This window comes from Trachemys scripta, chromosome 8 (genome assembly GCF_013100865.1).
Source record: "Trachemys scripta elegans isolate TJP31775 chromosome 8, CAS_Tse_1.0, whole genome shotgun sequence".
NCBI lineage: Eukaryota > Metazoa > Chordata > Testudines > Emydidae > Trachemys > Trachemys scripta.
In genome coordinates this window covers 7,328,422-7,345,743 of record NC_048305.1, presented here as the reverse complement: position 1 = coordinate 7,345,743, position 17,322 = coordinate 7,328,422, and the positions used below count along the sequence as shown (strand labels likewise).

The following is a 17,322-nucleotide window of genomic DNA, read 5'->3' as shown; positions in this document are numbered from 1 at the left end:
GCAAAGTTATGAATTTAAGCTCCCGGGCTCATCTTTTGAAGGGGTCGTGCAGGTTTCCTTTGAGGTGTAACAGAAACATTTATTTTGAGCTGTTACATGCCAGCTCATTAAGTTAATTCTGTCCAGTCTGTGTTCCCGTTTGCTCTGTTGTGTGAAGGGGTGCAAGGTAAGGGGCAGCTTATCTGTAAGAACCCTGAGGCCCTGCCTTTTTTAAAATCTCTGCACTTTGAGGGGGTCAGTGTGGGTGCACCCACCCTGACCGCTGAATCAGTGCTTTTCCTGAGGAAAGACACGAGGCCTTGGATCGTGCTCAGGTCCGTTACACTGCTAACGAACATGGGACTCCGTCGTTTCTCCAGTCAAAAGTGGAGAGGAAGAATTTGCTCATTTTAGCTACATTCTGCCTCTTATTTCAACAAGGCATTAAAAGAAATGGGCTGCGATGTTTGATGACAATTGGAAGGCTCGTTTCACTACAACAGTAAATTTTGAATAGATAATATGCTGTATTTCCTCACCCAGCGAACAGTAAATGTTTGGACTGTCCCAAATGCTCACTTGAGTTCGTTTAAGACACACGGAAATGCCACCACGTGTGAAATGCAACAGCCAATTCCAGCCCACAAACCTCTTTGTTTAATTCTGTGCATGGCAGAAGATATAAGGCTGAGAATCTCTATTGCATCTTTTGTGGGGGAGGTGATGTGATCACGGGGAAGGTCATTTCTGTGGAAATTGAGTCTGATGGATGAGATGCTTTGATGTTTTTAAAAACACAGATTTATTACTTCATAGTGGAAAACTGGCAGCCTCTCTCTAGCTAAGGGTTTACAGGCACATGCTTTATAAAATTTGCAGCACTCCTGTTTCTGACTCAAATTTGGCATATCCCCTAGGGCCAGAGGAGACTATTTTGGCCAAATTTTAGATGAGTTGTCCATGGAATTGTAAAACTTTTCACATTTGGAAGAGGCTCCATGTACTTCTTTGCAGAAGATTTAATGCCTTTTGCCATTTAAAAAAAAATGGAGCTGGAGGTTTTCTTCCCCATTGCTGATTGACGAATGGCAGGACGCTCCTTTGGGGATGCTGGGGACTTTTAAGGTTGAGCAAAAGTTTGACTCAGCACAGTAGCGTGACACAGAGCAGTTCTTAAACACCTACAACTTTATGCTTTAGGTGATTGTGTAATTTCCTGTTACTAACTTAAAGGGGGAATACCTTACACATGTTTAATTCCAGCTCTGATGCAGAAAGCCTGTGGTTTGGGGCAAATTACATGACCTCTGCGTCTCTGAAGAGGAGATTATGCCACTTCCACTCAGGACTGGTGGGAGATGCTAATTTTGGCAAAGTGTTCAGAAGATTGTAAGCACTGCAAATATTGGTTTCCCTAGCCTGTGCTGCATATTTGCCCTACAGTGCCGAAAGGGGGCCCATTGCCCACAATGCCACAAACTCATCCTGCCCACTTGTGACAAAATATATCTTTGAAACTGAATTGCTAAATACACTGCCCTGAGAGGAGGTTTATATGGGATTTTGCTTTTTGTAGTGATGCAGTTTTAACTTTCTCTTCTCTGGTTCTCCTTAGGGCGAACTGCTCCGAATACTTTCCAATCTTTGTGTCTGTCCTATGGGTGGCTGGAATCTTCTTCCAACAAGGTAAAATAATTAAAAAATCCCACCAAAATCGAGACACTTGATTGGGTTTATAACATTGGTGCACTTACATCAAACTGTTGCTAGCTAATTGCTGGAAGCAAGCAGCCTCCTGGAGCTCAAGGATGAGCTGTTTCAACATGGGGAAAGAGGAGAAATAGGCCAGATTTAAATGAACCTCAGTTGGTTTGGGCAGCTACATTTTAACACTGAAAAGCCAACCTGTTGATAATATATGGAGGTATTTGTGCCTTTCCCAAGGGAGACATTTACATAATTGCATTGTGGCTAGTTAGTGCTTCTAGCCTTTAGAGATGAACTAGTCCAGTCTGCCTCCTACTCCTCAACCTGCTAACTTTGCTTATATTTGGCCCCGACGTGCAGTAGTTCCTAAATGTCTCAGGCACTATACTACTATTCATTTATTTCTCCTAAAGAGGGAGGGGTGTGGAAATATGGCTTGTAGCCTAGGGAAAAAGCCATGATTACCCCTCCCTGCAGGGGTGGCAGAAGCTTCCTTGGCCCCCACCTCCAAGCCCCAGGCCCTGAGCCACCCCTTCCCCTGAGGCCCTGCTCCCACACCACCTCTTCCCACAGGCCTTGCCCCCTTTCACTTGTCCTTGTGGCCAGTAAATAGGGGGAGGGCAATGGGCCCCTGCCTCGCAGGCAACACTGGATGCAGTGGTCAGGTGTGTCACTGTCAATTTGTAATTTTGATTTTGCTGAATTGTTCTCTTCCAATTACTTGTCGGACGTTGTATCCCTGCCTTCAGACTCTGTCAGTGAAACAGTTGGGGCACTGCCCCATGGTAACAATTTTGGTTCTTGGTTTCACATCTAGGTGTGGCTGCAGTCTGTGGGCTACTCTACTTGTACGCTCGGTACCAGTACTTCCAGGGATATACACTGTCTGCTCATGGAAGGTAAGTAAGTAGCCAGGCCTGAAATCGTGTGAGTGAAAGTGCCCAACAAGTAGCCTGCCTTATACACATTAAAATCAGTGGGAGTCAGGTGCCAAAATACCTGTGAGGAGGATCTGAGCTTGTATCCTTACCCGCTTTGCTGTTAGAAACCCACTGCTGCTATTAATTTCTCCCTGCCACCCATGGCAACAGCACCATGAATGGAGATATATCCTATCTCCTAGAACTGGAAGGGACCTTGAAAGGTCATTGAGTCCAGCCCCCTGCCTTCACTAGCAGGACCAAGTACTGATTTTGCCCCAGATCCCTAAGTGGCCCCCTCAAGGATTGAATTCTCAATGCTGCATTGAGCAGGCCAATGTTCAAACCACTGAGCTATCCCTCCCCCTAATGTGTTACCAGTTCATCACGTGGGTCTAAACCAAAGTGCAGGAGTCTTCTGCACTGGAGTGTAACAATGGGCAGTGCAGTTCCTCTAAACGAAGCGTACATCTTTCCTCAGGAATGCTCGCAGTCCATAAAACTCCATCTGCACGAGAGGCTGACTCCATGGTGCTTAACAATAACTGTAGCCAGCTGGCTTTATTGCTTTAAACATGCTGCTGCTGAAGGTTACTAGTTTGAGAAGAAAGTTAGAACAAAGTAATTGGATTCTGTACTGGCTGAAGGTATTTAAGTGTGCTAAAGCCAACACAACGTTTTCTGTTAAATAATTGCCTGGCCCAGCCTCTCAATGGCTTACTGAGGTTGTGTCCCCCACCTTGTCAAGCTGGCTGTTCTGGCATGCGGCATCTTCAGTGTCACAACCACATATGCAAAAGTGGTGGTCTTACTATTTGTCAGTGGCGAAGACGCCTTGCTCGGCTGCACAGAACTGAAAATAAATACAGTAGCTTCAAAATAACCTGGATTTTTGAGGGCAGAAGGTGGCTGTTTGCAAAGCCTGATATAGACCCTGCTTGTTTTATATATATAAAAAAATTCATTCCTGTCAGAGGAGGTCATTGTTCTCTTTTAATTAATGTGTTAAGGCTGCAGTAGCAATAGCCCAGGGTTGACTATCCTCAAGTTAACTTTGTTTTCTCCTCACACAGATTGGGGCCCATGTACTTCAGTGCCAAAGTTCTGTGGATTTTGATTGGTTTGTCCGTGGCTGGGCTTTTGGTTCACTTCCTGTCTCTGAATTCTTTTGTGGGGAGAATGGAAATTCCAAGCAAACTGCAACTGCTCTTCCGGTGGTAAACAGCCCCTGTGACTGCTGAGTTGCGCGTTTAGCTCAGCATCTCCTACAGCTCCTCCAGGCTGATAAGAATTTAACCTTCACTTTCTCCACACTAAAGCAGTTCAAAATAGAGCTAAAAAGCACCAGCTTGCTGTGGTTGAAGAGATCTAAAATACTCCCAAACTTATCTTCAGCCACTTGTCCCCTGCATCAATTCTCTTCCTTGAATGATGGGGAAGAGGGAGAAAGTGGTTCTCTCCCTCTCCCCACCCCAAGTTATACACAGCAAGTTTCACGTATCAGGAAACCGTTTTAATCGCAAGTGGAGAATAGAGCAACGCTACATTAATTTCCCTCATTCGGCTTTTAAAACGCCTTCTCTTCCCCCACTAAAAGTTGTGCATATGTATGTAGAAAAGCACAGGCTTGCTAGAGAAGCTAAAGACAGATATTATTAGCACACGCTTTTCTTCCTTCCCATCCCATGCACTCAGCTGAAACGAAGGATTTTGCCACTAGAATCAGCTTCTGTAGGATGTTGCTTAAGCTAATAAAGAGTATGTTGTAATTCTCAACTGTTTCTTCTACACAGCAGGTAGCAGTACTTCAAATAGAGTATTAGTAAACATCGCGGGAGGCAAGGTCTAGACCACCTGTTTCTAGGACATTTGTTCATATAATACTTTAAACGCTTTTAGGCCCATGTTTTCTAATGGCTTGTGGCATTGGGCACCTAAGATGAGATTGCTAGGAGCACCCTGAACTTCAACAAAGCAGAGCCTAGCAATCAAATTGGGCACTCAAAGCACACCAATAACTGAAAAAGATGAGCCTTAATTTCCATGGCCAAACCCAGAGCTGTCACAGTCTTTAGCCTAGAGCAGTGGTCTCCAGCGTTTTTACGCACAAGATCACTTTTTCAATTTAAGGGCAATCCAGGATCTACCCTACTCCTTCCCCAAAGCCCTGCCCCGCTCCCTCCATCCCCTCAGTTGCCCCCCACCCTCACTCACCTTCTCTGGGCTGGGGCTGAGGGGTTCGCAGTGTGGGAGGGGGCTCTGGGCAGAGCCTGCGGCAGATGCAGGAGGGGTGCAAGCTCTGGGAGGCAGTTTGGGTGTAGGAAGGGGCTCTGGGCTGGGGCACGTTGGGGTGCAGGGCGGTATGGGCTCTGGGAGGGAGTTTGAGTGCAGGAGGGGGTATGAGGTGCTAGCTCTGGGAGGGGGCTCAGGGCTGGGGGTGCAGGAGGGGGTATTGGGGGCTGGCTCTGGGAGGCTGCAGGTTGGGTGGGGAAGAGAAATGCTGGTCCATACTACACCTGGTCTTAATGCTACAGAGCCATTCAGAACCTGGCCATTGAAGGGGGCGGCACTTACCTCAGGCAGCAGTGACCCCACGCCGCTCCTGGAAGGGACCAACATGGCTCCGCAGGCTACCCCTCTCTGCAGGCACCCTGCACAGTTCCCTGTTCCCGGCCAATGGGAGCTGTAGGAGCAGTGCGCGGAGACCCCTGCTCCCCAGGGCCGGTGCTACCAGTTAGGCAAACTAGGCGGTTGTCTAGGGCGCCAAGATTTGGGGGCGCCAAAAAGCAGTGCCCCCAATTTTTTTTTACAGCATTCCTACACCCCCTTCCCGAACGTATGGTCGCCGCTCCACTTCTCCGGCCTCCCAGGCTTGCAGCGCCAATCAGCTATTTAGCGCCGCAAGCCTAGGAGAGGAGGAGAATTAGAACGGGGGCGGTGTACTCGGGGAGGAGGCGGAGCAGAGGTGAGCCGGGGTGGGGAGCTGCCACAAGGCTCCCCGGCGGGAGGCACCTCAGGGCAGAGGGTGGGGAGCTGCCGCAGGGCTGGGGGGTGGGGCGCAAGGTGGAAGTTTCGCCTAGGGTGCGAAACTTCCTTGCACCAGCCCTGCTGCTCCCCCTCCCCCAGGGCCACACTTGGCAGCTTGCGAAGATCATAACTGAGAGAGAGGCTCCAGGACTGACCAGTCAGTCGCAATCGCCGGGTTGGTGAGCACTGGCCTAGAGAGTCTATCTTGCTCATATTGGACAGCCCTGGACTGAGGTAGATCTGATGTTTGCAAGAACCGAAACTTTGTCTGACAGAATTGTAGAATCCTTCTGCACAACCTCTGGAGTGAGAAAGCTGCTAAATCAGCAGTACTCCCCCAGCTCAGGAAAGAGCCTGTGACAGTTCTACTCTCCTTCTGGGCCCTCTGAAGATCGATTGAATTATGCCACTGAGTTGGATTAAGCGAGTATCAGTCAATACTGCTCAGAACTTACACCTGCAGGCCTGGCCTTGTCAAACGGGTCATCCACCGAATGTTGCTGACCTTGGCGGAACTACAAGCTGCCTCAAAAATTGAACATTTTTACTCGGTGGTAGTCACTTGTTGCTGCACGTACCTGTGCAATGGGAAACATACACAGGTTTTCTGCTATAAGAGTCAATGCATCTGATGGCATAGGACAGTCCAGGGGTGCACTGCATACACAGTTGGTGAGTGGAGACAGAAAATAGCCAGAAAAAGGTGAAGAGAGACTTTCCCAAACCTACAGCTTTAGATATACTGGTTTGAAGGGGAGGAACATACAATACTTTAGCAATTTTCTTCTTTTAGAACCACACTTGAAAAGCAAAGGCCATTCAAAGAAAGGCTCTCTCCTAACCCAACAGAAACGTGCATTGGTTTTAATAAAGGAATTGAGGAGGGAGGAATTAAGCCCCTCTACTTGGATACAGAGCCACTGAGGATGTTGTCAGCATCAGGTGGCCCTTGTCAATAGTAGACTAGTAAGGGGAGGGGTGGGGGGGAAGCACATTTTATAAGTAATATATTACAATGACAGAGTTTGGCAATGGTTCCTTTGACTAGTATATGCAGAGCTGCAGTTCAGTCTGTTCAGTTATGCAACTACAGCACCCTGCCTGTAGAAGCAGGGCCCCTGGAACTGGCACGAGCAGCAATGCCTTGGCTAATTTATAACCCTATTCAACAGTTACATTGCTTAGCCATGGAAAGGGAAAGCAATTTTACAATCTGCAGGTTAAATACGAAGAGCCTCTTGCTAGAAAGTTAAAACCCGAGTGACGACAAGGGCAAGGATTTTAAATTTAATTCAACTTTATTACAGTGCACATTATTTTTAATATATATTTATATAGAGATGTACTTGAAAAATCAAATGTATCCAATAATAAAAAATACAGCACATTAAAGTAGTATAATGCATTCCAGTGTATAGCTGAAGAGACATTGGGATTTCAGAAAAAACTTCTGAGAAATTACATGACTCCCTACCATTTTAGAACTGGGCTACTTATTTTCAAAATTCACATCAACCAGTAACTGAAATATTTATTAAAAAGATGGATTTTGCACTCAAAATCTCAAGGCGTGAAGACACTGGGGCCTTCAACATAAGTTTTATTCAGGGGCCATGTTCAACCCTGGCAGGCACAGTGTGGTTTAGTATTTCCCTGCCATACCGATATACGTAATCCCCTCTGGCAAAACCAGGCCCCTTCCTGGACCAAGAGGAGAGCTCCATCCTCCTGCTCACTTAATCCTCAGCTGTAGTTCTGGAGGAACTGCCTTTTGCTGGGGCAAGGGGAAATGAAGGGATTCAGGCTGTGATTGTTTCCCCCAATGCACCTCAACCCTGCTCTGCAGTTGGTAAGGGGAATTCAGTCACCCTGCGCTCATAGCCAAAACTCTCCCCCTCCACCGCTCTGGCAATAGGGCTACCATGCCCCCCTCCCCACCCCAATATAGCCAGGGTCTGCCCTTTCCTGGGCTGAAGAGTCGTTTGGCTTTCCTGCTCATTAGATCCTTTGTTCTGTAAGCATGCCAAACCGTACTGTGATCTGACCCAACTGCTACATTCAGGGAGCCATATCCCTGAGAGGAGGAGTGTGGTCCTCGCCCAGGGGAACAAACCAAACCTTTAAACTAGGATTATTTTCCCTTGGTCTCTATACAGCTAGAGCGGACAGTCTGACCACCCCCCGCAGTCAGCTGCAGCCAACACGTGCCAGTGCGGGCACTGGTGCTATCTTGTTTAATTCCAGCCAGCATCCACCTAGGGAAAGGTTTCCCCTCCATGTAGTCTGTTGCAGAGCTTGCCAGGATGTGTGTACTTTGACCACAGATGATTTTTTTCTTCCTGGCTTGGAGCAGGTGGTGGTGCTGTGCATGCAACACTTTCACACCGTTTGCAGACTGGGGGAAGGGAATCAAAGGGAGCAGAAGATTGGGAAAAGGGACTGAGCAACTCCTTTGTGCATCCACCCTTCGTCCTGGGAATTTCATTCTGCTTTTTTCAGAAAAATCTGCAAAGATAGAATGGGGAAGAATAAGAGAAAGGAAGCAAAAGGCCTCAGGGTAGGGCACTTTCTCAGGTACAAAACTTCCAGGCAGTCCCCCTGCTAGCAGGGAGAGAGGACACAAGGGTGAAGACACCTATGAAGGGTATTAGAATGAGGGTGGGGTTTTTTTTGCTAATTTGTTGCTGACAAGACACCATCTTGAGGGGACACCCAGAAGATCACGTGACTGCAGCCTGCGACTAGTCTTCAAAGGGTTGGTCTCCACACCCCTTACTTAGTGATGCTGGTGTGGGGACCAGCAAGCAAGGTGACAGCCCCATTTGCAGGACACAAATGATGTTAGAGGGCAGAAAAACCCAAATCCCCTGACCCTCAGGCTATTAAAACTGTGATGGGTTTGAAGGGACACTATCAAGAATTTAATTAAATGTTTAAAAAAATACTCGGGATGTTTAAACATTCCTTGTACAAGCCCATTTTCTCCCTTCTCAGCTGTCTGGCCAGTAGAGTAAGGGGCAAGCACCTATTCCTTTCTCCAAAGGACTGGGTTTAACGACAATCACATTACCAGGAAAGCACTTGCCCCAACTAGAGTAACAGTCCCTCTGTCCAACTCACTCGAACTCCACAGGTTCATCTCTATATTCAAAGTTCTGTACAAAATGCATTGCCACTTAGGGGCCTATCCTGCTCCCATGGACATCCAGGTGAGCTTTTCCATTAGCTTTCACGGCAGCAGGATTGTGTTTCTAAGACCAGGGACTCTGGATTCAACAGGATGAAAAGGCCACTCACCCTCCTCCCCTCTCCCTTCAAGGAGGGCTCAAAATCCCCCCCACCCCTTTTACCCTGATATCTATTCCTCCTGCGTGGGAAGAATTCAGGGGGTGGGGAGGGGTTCTGTCTGTTCCAGGCTGGTGAAGGGAGCTGTCCAGATCTAAGTTGCTTTTTTTAAGCCAGAAAAACAGGTTACCTCACTCAAGATGATCCACACTGGAGAATCAGTCTGGATGACCAGACGGATGGCTTCCAGAGGCCCAAATGAAGGGTCCACTTCTCCTTCTGCAACACCCTTAGAAAAGGAGCCTGATGGAGAAAAGCAGACAGGTCTGGGGTAGAATATCCTCCCAAGAGCAGCTGAGCTGTCCCTGAGGGCTCCCCCGGCATCAAGCAGTCGCATTTTCAGTCTTGTTTTCCAGTAGCTGCTACAGAGCACCAACCCAGGCCTTCGCTGGGAGCCTTTGATAGATATGGTCCTGTACAAACCAACCACTCTCACTCTTTAAGCAGCTGCCACATTTAAGTGTTGCTTACCACTGAACTTATGAGAGGGTAACTACATATGCTCATTGTTTTTAGTTTGCACACAGCACCAAACTACCTGATTGATCCACTGCACTCTCTCAAATGAAAGGGACTCAGGGCATTGTGAGGTCAAATATAAGCCCTTCCCAGAACAGCAATACCTTTAAAAAAAAAGTGATGTATCTCACAACCAAAGAAACTGGATTCAGAAATCTAGAAATGCAGAGCCCTACATGGCCAGTAGGTGGCAGTGTTTCATAAATGAACATTTAATGTAGCTACCTAAACATTGTGAAGTTGAACAGGGTCGTGGAGAAAAGGCCACCGTAAGGAGAATATTTAGCCCCTTTATTTTCCTGAGCATGTCTATATGGTGGCAAAGGCCACAAGAATGCAAACAGCAGCACAGGAATTCCCCACACAGCACTGGCTACCCTGAACCACAAGTTGGAGCCTGTACTTTGTGATAAAGGAGCTCCGTCTCCAGAGATTTTCTTCTGCTTTTTAAGGTGTGATGAAGAAATCTTTCCTGTAGGGACCTTTCCAGCCCTACGATCTCCCTAGGTGGTGTATTTGAACCATGTGTCCACACCAACGTATGCATGAGCCTACCCTACTGCCTGCTCTGCAGAGCAGAACCAGAAAAAAGAAAGTGCAATTGACTTAAAAATCACATCTATAATTTTCCCCTCATGGTGAAATCTTTGCTCTCTCCAACCATGCCCCACTTGGGAACCCTCAAAGCCATATAGCAGCAGCAAGGATCCTAGCACAAGGCATCTGAAAACTACTCCTGTCGGTGCTGAGAGGAAACTCGCGGGAAGTTACTAACGAATGCACCACGACGGCATTTTGCTTAACTGAAAGCCAACTTTGTTCATTCCCTTCAGGTCTGTTCAATTCCTCTTTCCCTGCCCTAGGAATGAGCTTTAATCCTGCTCTATTGTTACATGAGAGAGAGAGAGAGAGAGCGCGTCCTGCAGAAAGGAGAATTGTGATTAAAACCCATCCAAGTTTTGGTTCGTGGAGGAAAAAAAAAAGCCTAACTTGCTTTACATGACTGACTTTCAATCTCATTTCCAGGCAAATCAATTCCAAGCAAGGTTTTTAGTGGTTTTTATTCATTTGAAGATCAACAAATGTGGTGCACTATCAGCAAACAGCAGGCCAGCTTTTGCCTTGAACCAGTAATTTACCTATCTGTATGTAGCCATCTGATGTCCTGTGGTACTTGAACACTGTCCCTCTTCCCTCCTGCAGGGCTTCCTTATCTGACTGGAGACTCTGTGCGGGGAAACAGACAGTCATTGCAGAAAGCCAGTGGCAAGAATTTAGGAAGCCTGCTGTGGGTACAGCATTAACAGCCAGAGCCATAAAGCAAACAGCATTGCAACTTTCAAAGGAAATCACTGTAGCAACATGTAGACTTGTTGTAAGGTCTTTCCTTTCAAGCACAAGTCTAGTATATTAAAACATACACGAGAGGTATTAAACCATGAGGGCTCTCTACTGCCATGGGCTTGTGTCTTAACTACAGACAGGCAGTAGCAGCACCTGGTTTACCCCATGGCTTCGGGTATGAGCCAGGACTAGGTTTTGGGTTCCGATTAGACAGCACAGTAGTTTTACATGCTCTTCTTTGGGATAAAATCTTTCAAGTGGTGGAAATCTGACAAGATCATCCGTTCTGGGCCTAATGAGATCCTGGATTAGAATCACAAGAGAACAGGTGTTCTGCAAGATTCCATTGGCATCTGGACTGGAAATTGGAACAAAAACCATAGGGGGATGGTTCAGATTGGGAATCTGAATCTACCTGCCCTCCCACCCACCTTGTAATTTAATTGGTTTTGGATTGCAGGTTCTGGTTTAATTTTAACCTATATAGAAGTTACATATCCAACACCAGGCTGCCATGTGACTTTGAGGACAACTGCAGCAGGGAACCAGCCAGAGTCTTCAGCTGGTAGGAGCAGCTGCAGAAGCAACCAAAGCAGGGGACTGCTGCATTTGGAGGGAGTGGGAACATAAAATGGGGCCCTGCTCGGGCTACCTCTTGCCCCAACTCAGAAGCATGCAAGGGAGACCCCTGCCCCCCTCTGTCGGCACAAGAACTCAGGCAGTGCCTCCCCTCCCCATGTGGTGGTGGTGGGGAAACTGCAGAAGGGAGCCAGCCAGAGACTCCAGGCGGTAGGAGCAGCTGCAGAAGGAGCCACCGCAAGGACCACTGGACATTCAGAAAAAACTTTCTACAGTTTTGATGGGACCCTCTCTACCCTGGGCTGATTGGCTGTTCACTCCAACCCTCTCCCTGCCCTTCCCTTCAGCTTCATTCCATACCTGCCCCTCTTACTCTCTTATCCCCTGCCCTGTCCCCCTCACCCCACTTCCCTTCAGCATCTCCTTTCCCTTCACCTTTCTGTCTGTTTAGCTGATCCCCTCTGAACTAAATCAAATGCCCAGCCAAAGTCATGCGACAAACATGGCATTTGCTGCAATCACTCTGCTTGCATGTTAGACCTTCCCTCCCTCCGGTGTCTGTCTAGACTGTAAGCTCTGCAGAGACTGTCTGCTGCTCTGTGTTTGTGGAGCGCCTAGCACAAACCATAGGCACCACCGTAATAGGCATGATTATTAATAACAAAGTCAGACTAGTCTGATACTAGCAGGACTAGCAAACACGTCACAGCCAACAGCTCACGTGCACGTACTAAACATTTCCCTTAGAATTTTAAATTCCCCCCTGCAAAACTTCCACTTCTCCCTACTCCCAACCTCCAGCCCGATCCCCCCAAAACTTACATCGAAGGGCAAAACCTCCACAGTCGTATTGAAGAGTTTGTCTTCAGGATGTTCAATGTTGCCACTGCGGAAGAAGAATCTGTAACAGAGACCAAAGCTGTAAGAACCTGACTGGATTTAGAGGTGCGGGGGGGACCGTTGTGTCTCCCGCCAGGAGCGATTTATCGAATGTCTGAACCAAACAGGCAGCTGTACGCTCCCGGAGAGCCGCTTTCATTGAGATGGGGACACTGAGATGGCTCTTTATGGATTATTATTTATGGATTATTGTTTCATTGCATTTACAAGTGAAGGGTTCCAGTGCCTATGGGAGCAAACATAAGCAATTCTCCCAATGAGAGGAACTCGAGAGGTAACAGAGTGAGCTCTGGATGAGGGAGGGCTGCCGGAGTTCTGGGCAGGCTTCATAAACGGATCTTCTGGAGAAGGGGGTTTTCACGTCACCATTGCTGCAGGTGTATTGGGATTATCACACAAGTCTGGGGTTGAGGCATCTCCTCTCTGAGATCAAGACAAAACTGCCAGGCCTGGTGAAGTGACATCTGCACACACCACCCCAACCTGGGCCTGAACAAGAGCCATGTGAAGAGGAGTTTTTCCTTTCTCTGGAAAAACAGGTCCCTCTAGACCCTTAGCATCTGTCACAGCTTCCCCTCACCTGTAAAAGTGGGAGAGCGACAGCAGTGCACACCTGCCTCACGGGGGAGGGGAGGCTCCGGGATGGACATTTGCATACCATTTTGGAAGTATAATGTAAGTGTTGAGTAGTGCTATTATTGTAGGCAAAACCAAGGAGCAGCATTGATACCACTACTTGTCCTCAAAAAGAAAAAGGGTTTCTGCAACACCTGCTACCAGGGTTCTGGAAGATTGAAAGGGTTACTTGCAGTGGTCGGGGGGTTGAGGGGAGGGATGAGCAAGGCCTTACTCTGGGGGCATGCTTAGAGACGAAAAACCCAGGCAGGACTGTTTTCCAGAAAGGTCAGGCTCCTACTACTGACTATCAAGGCAGCAAGAAATCTGAGCCATAAACTACTCTCCCCAGTTCAGTTCCAATTTTATTCTCCTATAAAGGCCTCCCACGCGCCCCAAAGGAATTGCACTGAGTCAGGAGACCCTCCGCCCTTTAGACACGATGCGTTCACAGAGCTGTGTTACCACACAGAACTGGGTATTGACTACAGCTGTTTCTATTATCGTGCTGCTCTTCCCTGGCAGTGGTCAGAGTTATGCAAAGCCAAGTCTAGAATCAGGGTGTGCAAGTTTCTGCCCTGCAGCCAGCAGGATGGGACACCAGTCTGGGCACAAGGGACAACACTCCAGGGAGGAAAATCAAGACATCTAACACAAGGAGTGAAACGACAAAGACTTGCCTTTGCAAGCAGGCAGCAACTACTTAAATGCAAAGGAAAGTAAAATGGAGTCAGAGAAGCAGACTGCACCACTTGGGATAAAAATCAGGGTAATACGGGGACAGAAAAGGGGAAGCCCATCTCAGCCCCTAGTTTTGTATATTTCCCCCACCGCTGAGCGCACCCCAACACACTGACCTTTCGATGCGGAGTGGTTTAAAGAATCTGAATCGGATGAAGTCTCCTGCCATGGGGGTGAATGCCCAGAAGAAGTCCTCTCTTAGGTAGGCTTTCTCCAAGGTAAAGTGTTGGTAGGTTTTCAGACTGGTGCTCACCTCTGCGGGAGGGTTGACATGTTCTTTTCGCAGGGCTTGCTTTCCAAAGTCTTTGTCCTCAACACATACAATGCAAAGCAAGAGTGAAGTCTCTCACATGGCTTTCATTGAATGAGAAATAAATAGGGTTTCCAGCTTTAGGGAGACAGAGATTAAAGGCTCCAACATCCCAGTGCCAAAGTATCAATGCAACATTTACAGAATGTGAGATGGAAGCTGGTGCGCAAAGGGCATGGGGAAAAACAGAGCCCTCGGGTTCCTTTGGGGAGCTGATTCCCGGGAGCACAGGGTTGCAAAGGGGAAATCATCATATGCACTGTGGTAGCACATAGGAGCCCCAATCAGGGCCAAGGCCCCATAATGGTAGGTGCCATACAAACACAGAACCCTGCCTCAAGCATCTTACAAGCTAAGGAAAGTCTTAGTTAACCTGGGTCAAATTATTTGCCAGTGATTGAGTTATATCAGAGAATGACTGCGTTATTTGGACTGGATTATAACATATATTTATATAAAGTGACATTTTGTATCAGGTACAGAGCCATACTTGAGTACAAATCATGCTTCTCACATTTTTACTGCATAATATACTTTCCGAAAAAAATTAGCGGCACTACTTTGTAGTTGGATTTTGTTGAAATTTAAATAGTCCCCCTCCCCGCCCCATACAATTTACACTGTTAAGAAGTGAGCCTTAATTTGCCTAAAAATAAACACCAAGAATCAGGTAAAACACAGCAACCCGGAATGACCGCGACAGGACAAGAAGGGCTGTTACACTACAAGCTCAGGTGTGCTGTGGTGCTCAAGACTGAAGGTCAAGTACCTCCAGCCTCTGGAGAAGGGTGGAAACACCAGTCAACCTCAACCTCTCTTCAAGTGCATTGCAGCTCTGATGCACTCAAACAAACGGGATTAGGGAAACCTGGCTAGTGAATGTGTCCTAACCTCTTTAGTCATGGCATGTGCCCTGTTTCAAGACCCAGTTTCCTGACTGAATTCCGATTTCCTTCCAACACATTTAAAAAAAACCTTCATTATCTCGGGAAGTAAAACATTCCTCCTCTGTCTGGTGCCTCCCTTCCGCCTGTAAAGCCCTGAATGAAGAAGCTGCTTCCCCTGTTCAAAAAGTTAGAAAACTCAAATGCAATTGAATCTATGAATTTGCATTACACCAACCACCACAGCATTAACAAGCAGATTTCAGTACAGATTACCTAGCAACCAGCCTTCCAGTGGTGACAGGAGGAAAAAGGAGAGACAGGGCAGTTTAATAAAGGTGTCTAAAATATTCATTTAAATTTGCTGAGCTTGAAGGTGTACCGTGTTGAAAAAACAAAAGGGGGAGCAGAGTTGCTGCATTACTCCACCCCCAAATGGAAACCTGGCCATTAAGATATGAAACTCCAAGCACCACATCGGATTTCCAAAGGCGGCAAGTTGGCGTGTGCATGTGAATCCAGAGTGCAAGAAGGGCCTGACATCAGGGAGATCTTTATGGGTGGGGGAAGAATGCGATGCCACGGTGTCAGATACCCACTTTCAATTTCTGTATCTTCCCAGCCAAGGAGGAGTGGGTTCCCACATGCTGGAAGAGCGAGGGCTTGAAGCGGATTCTCAGGTTCGCCTTCTGCCTGTCACAATGTTTCTGAAATGAGAAAGCACGGTGAGAACTCTGGCTTCTGCCTTTGTTGTGCAGAGCGCCCGGATCACCAGGAGTGGGGGAAAGCCAAGGTCAGGTCAGATCATGGGGGAGAGAACCATGGGAAACACCCTTTACTCTGCCTTTGATTTGCAAGTAAGATGAATCTGTCAGTGACTTTCAGCTCGTTATGCAGAAGGATTTGGTGAGCTGGTCCACCAGCAGGAGCAATGGCATCTATGCTCTTATTAATTCCAAGTGCTTATATTTCAAACTCTCCTCCGCACCCAACACCACCGATTGTATTCTGCCATCTGCCTAATCAGCGCCCTTCCTCCCTAAATTCTCAGCTGTTAATATCAAAGGAACAAAATAGATCAGCCTCTCTGGTTTGCCAGGAAACTCATTTCGCTCCTCCCTTCTTCAATCCCTGGATCTTCATTGACTGGTTTAGCTCTTCCTCCCAAACAATGCTCCTCTCTCTTTGGGCAAGTTGGGTACAAGCGCCGGTAGGGTTTTTATTAGTTTGCTAGTTCCTCTGGCAAAGCTGTTTGGCCTGATTTCAAACCACCCCAACAAGGTGGGGTTGAAAGTTCAACTCTAATCTGAACTACTGTTATCAGGTTCACATTCTACAGAGGAGAGAGCGAGCAGAAAGGGACAAAGGAAAAAAACAGTGAGAAAAACATTGTGAACGTGGAGCAGAGACAGGGCCGGCTCCAGGCACCAGCGGAGGAATCACGTGACTGGGGCGGCACATGCTAAGAGGCGGCATTCCATCCATTCTTGGGGCGGCACAGTCCAAGCGGCCTTTTTTTTTTGCACATCGGCAGTTCAGGCGGCAGTCCAAGTGGCTTTTTTTATTTTATTTTTTTTTGCTTGGGGCCGCAAAAATGGTAGAGCCAGCCCTGAGCAGAGAGGAAATCAGACAGAGAGAGATTGGGGAAAGGAGCAGAGAGGAGTCCGAGGGAAAAGACAGTCTAGTTAGATCATAAAAACAACAAGGAGTCCGATGGCACCTTAAAGACTAACAGATTTATTTGGGCATAAGCTTTCGTGGGTAAAAAAAAGTCACTTCTTCAGATGCATGGAGTGAAAGTTACAGATGCAGGCATTATATAATGACACATGAAGAGCAGGGAGTTACTTCGCAAGTGGAGAACCAGTGTTGACAGGGCCAATTCAATCAGGGTGGATGTAGTCCACTCCCAATAATAGATGAGGAGGTGTCAATTCCAGGAGAGGAAAAGCTGCTTCTGTAATGAGCCAGCCACTCCCAGGCCCTATTCAAGCCCAGATTAATGGTGTTAAATTTGCAAATGAATTTTAGTTCTGCTGTTTCTCTTTGAAGTCTGTTTCTGAAGTTTTTTTGTTCAAGAATAGTGACTTTTAAGTCTGTTATAGAATGACGGATACCCCGATAGTTATATCATATCCAGGACACCTATTAGAGGCCCCTGGCTTGTGGGGATTTATCCACACTACACTGCACAGGAGTCGCATTAGCTAGAAATTTAATTCAGTTTTCCTTGCGGGGAGGGCAACAGGATGCAAATATGGATTTAAGCACAGGGAAAGATAAGGGTTTTTTTTGGTCCAACAATTTTTGTGACCCCGCTTATAGGGATGTCCGCAAAGTATCAAACTCAATGAGGTCTGTCTACGTACCCTTTCTGATGGGCTCTCTGAATGCAGTCCCTGCACTATACTAAGACCTAAAAAGGGGGACAAGCTGCATAGAATCCCATCAG

At 47.3% G+C, this 17,322-nt stretch overlaps 2 protein-coding genes across 2 annotated transcripts in view; one reads left to right on the top strand and one right to left on the bottom strand.

Moving 5' to 3' along the window:
* LOC117882073 (leukotriene C4 synthase-like) overlaps nt 1–4,379 on the top strand; it is a gene marked incomplete in the record, with an annotated part of 19,245 nt that extends 14,866 nt beyond the window's left edge. Inside the window, 3 exon segments of the mRNA XM_034780049.1 lie at nt 1,595–1,665; nt 2,504–2,585; nt 3,680–4,379. Coding sequence (XP_034635940.1) covers nt 1,595–1,665; nt 2,504–2,585; nt 3,680–3,827 — 301 coding nt within the window.
* Nucleotides 4,380–7,281: 2,902 nt separating this feature from the next.
* MGAT4B (alpha-1,3-mannosyl-glycoprotein 4-beta-N-acetylglucosaminyltransferase B) overlaps nt 7,282–17,322 on the bottom strand; it is an 89,068-nt gene continuing 79,027 nt past the window's right edge. The window contains exons 10-15 of the mRNA XM_034778105.1: nt 15,470–15,577; nt 13,793–13,986; nt 12,243–12,321; nt 10,637–10,724; nt 9,109–9,221; nt 7,282–8,138 (exon numbers count right to left, since the gene is read on the bottom strand). Of these exons, the coding sequence (XP_034633996.1) occupies nt 8,115–8,138; nt 9,109–9,221; nt 10,637–10,724; nt 12,243–12,321; nt 13,793–13,986; nt 15,470–15,577 (606 nt within the window). The 3' untranslated portion in view covers nt 7,282–8,114. The remainder of the gene's footprint in view (nt 8,139–9,108; nt 9,222–10,636; nt 10,725–12,242; nt 12,322–13,792; nt 13,987–15,469; nt 15,578–17,322) is intronic.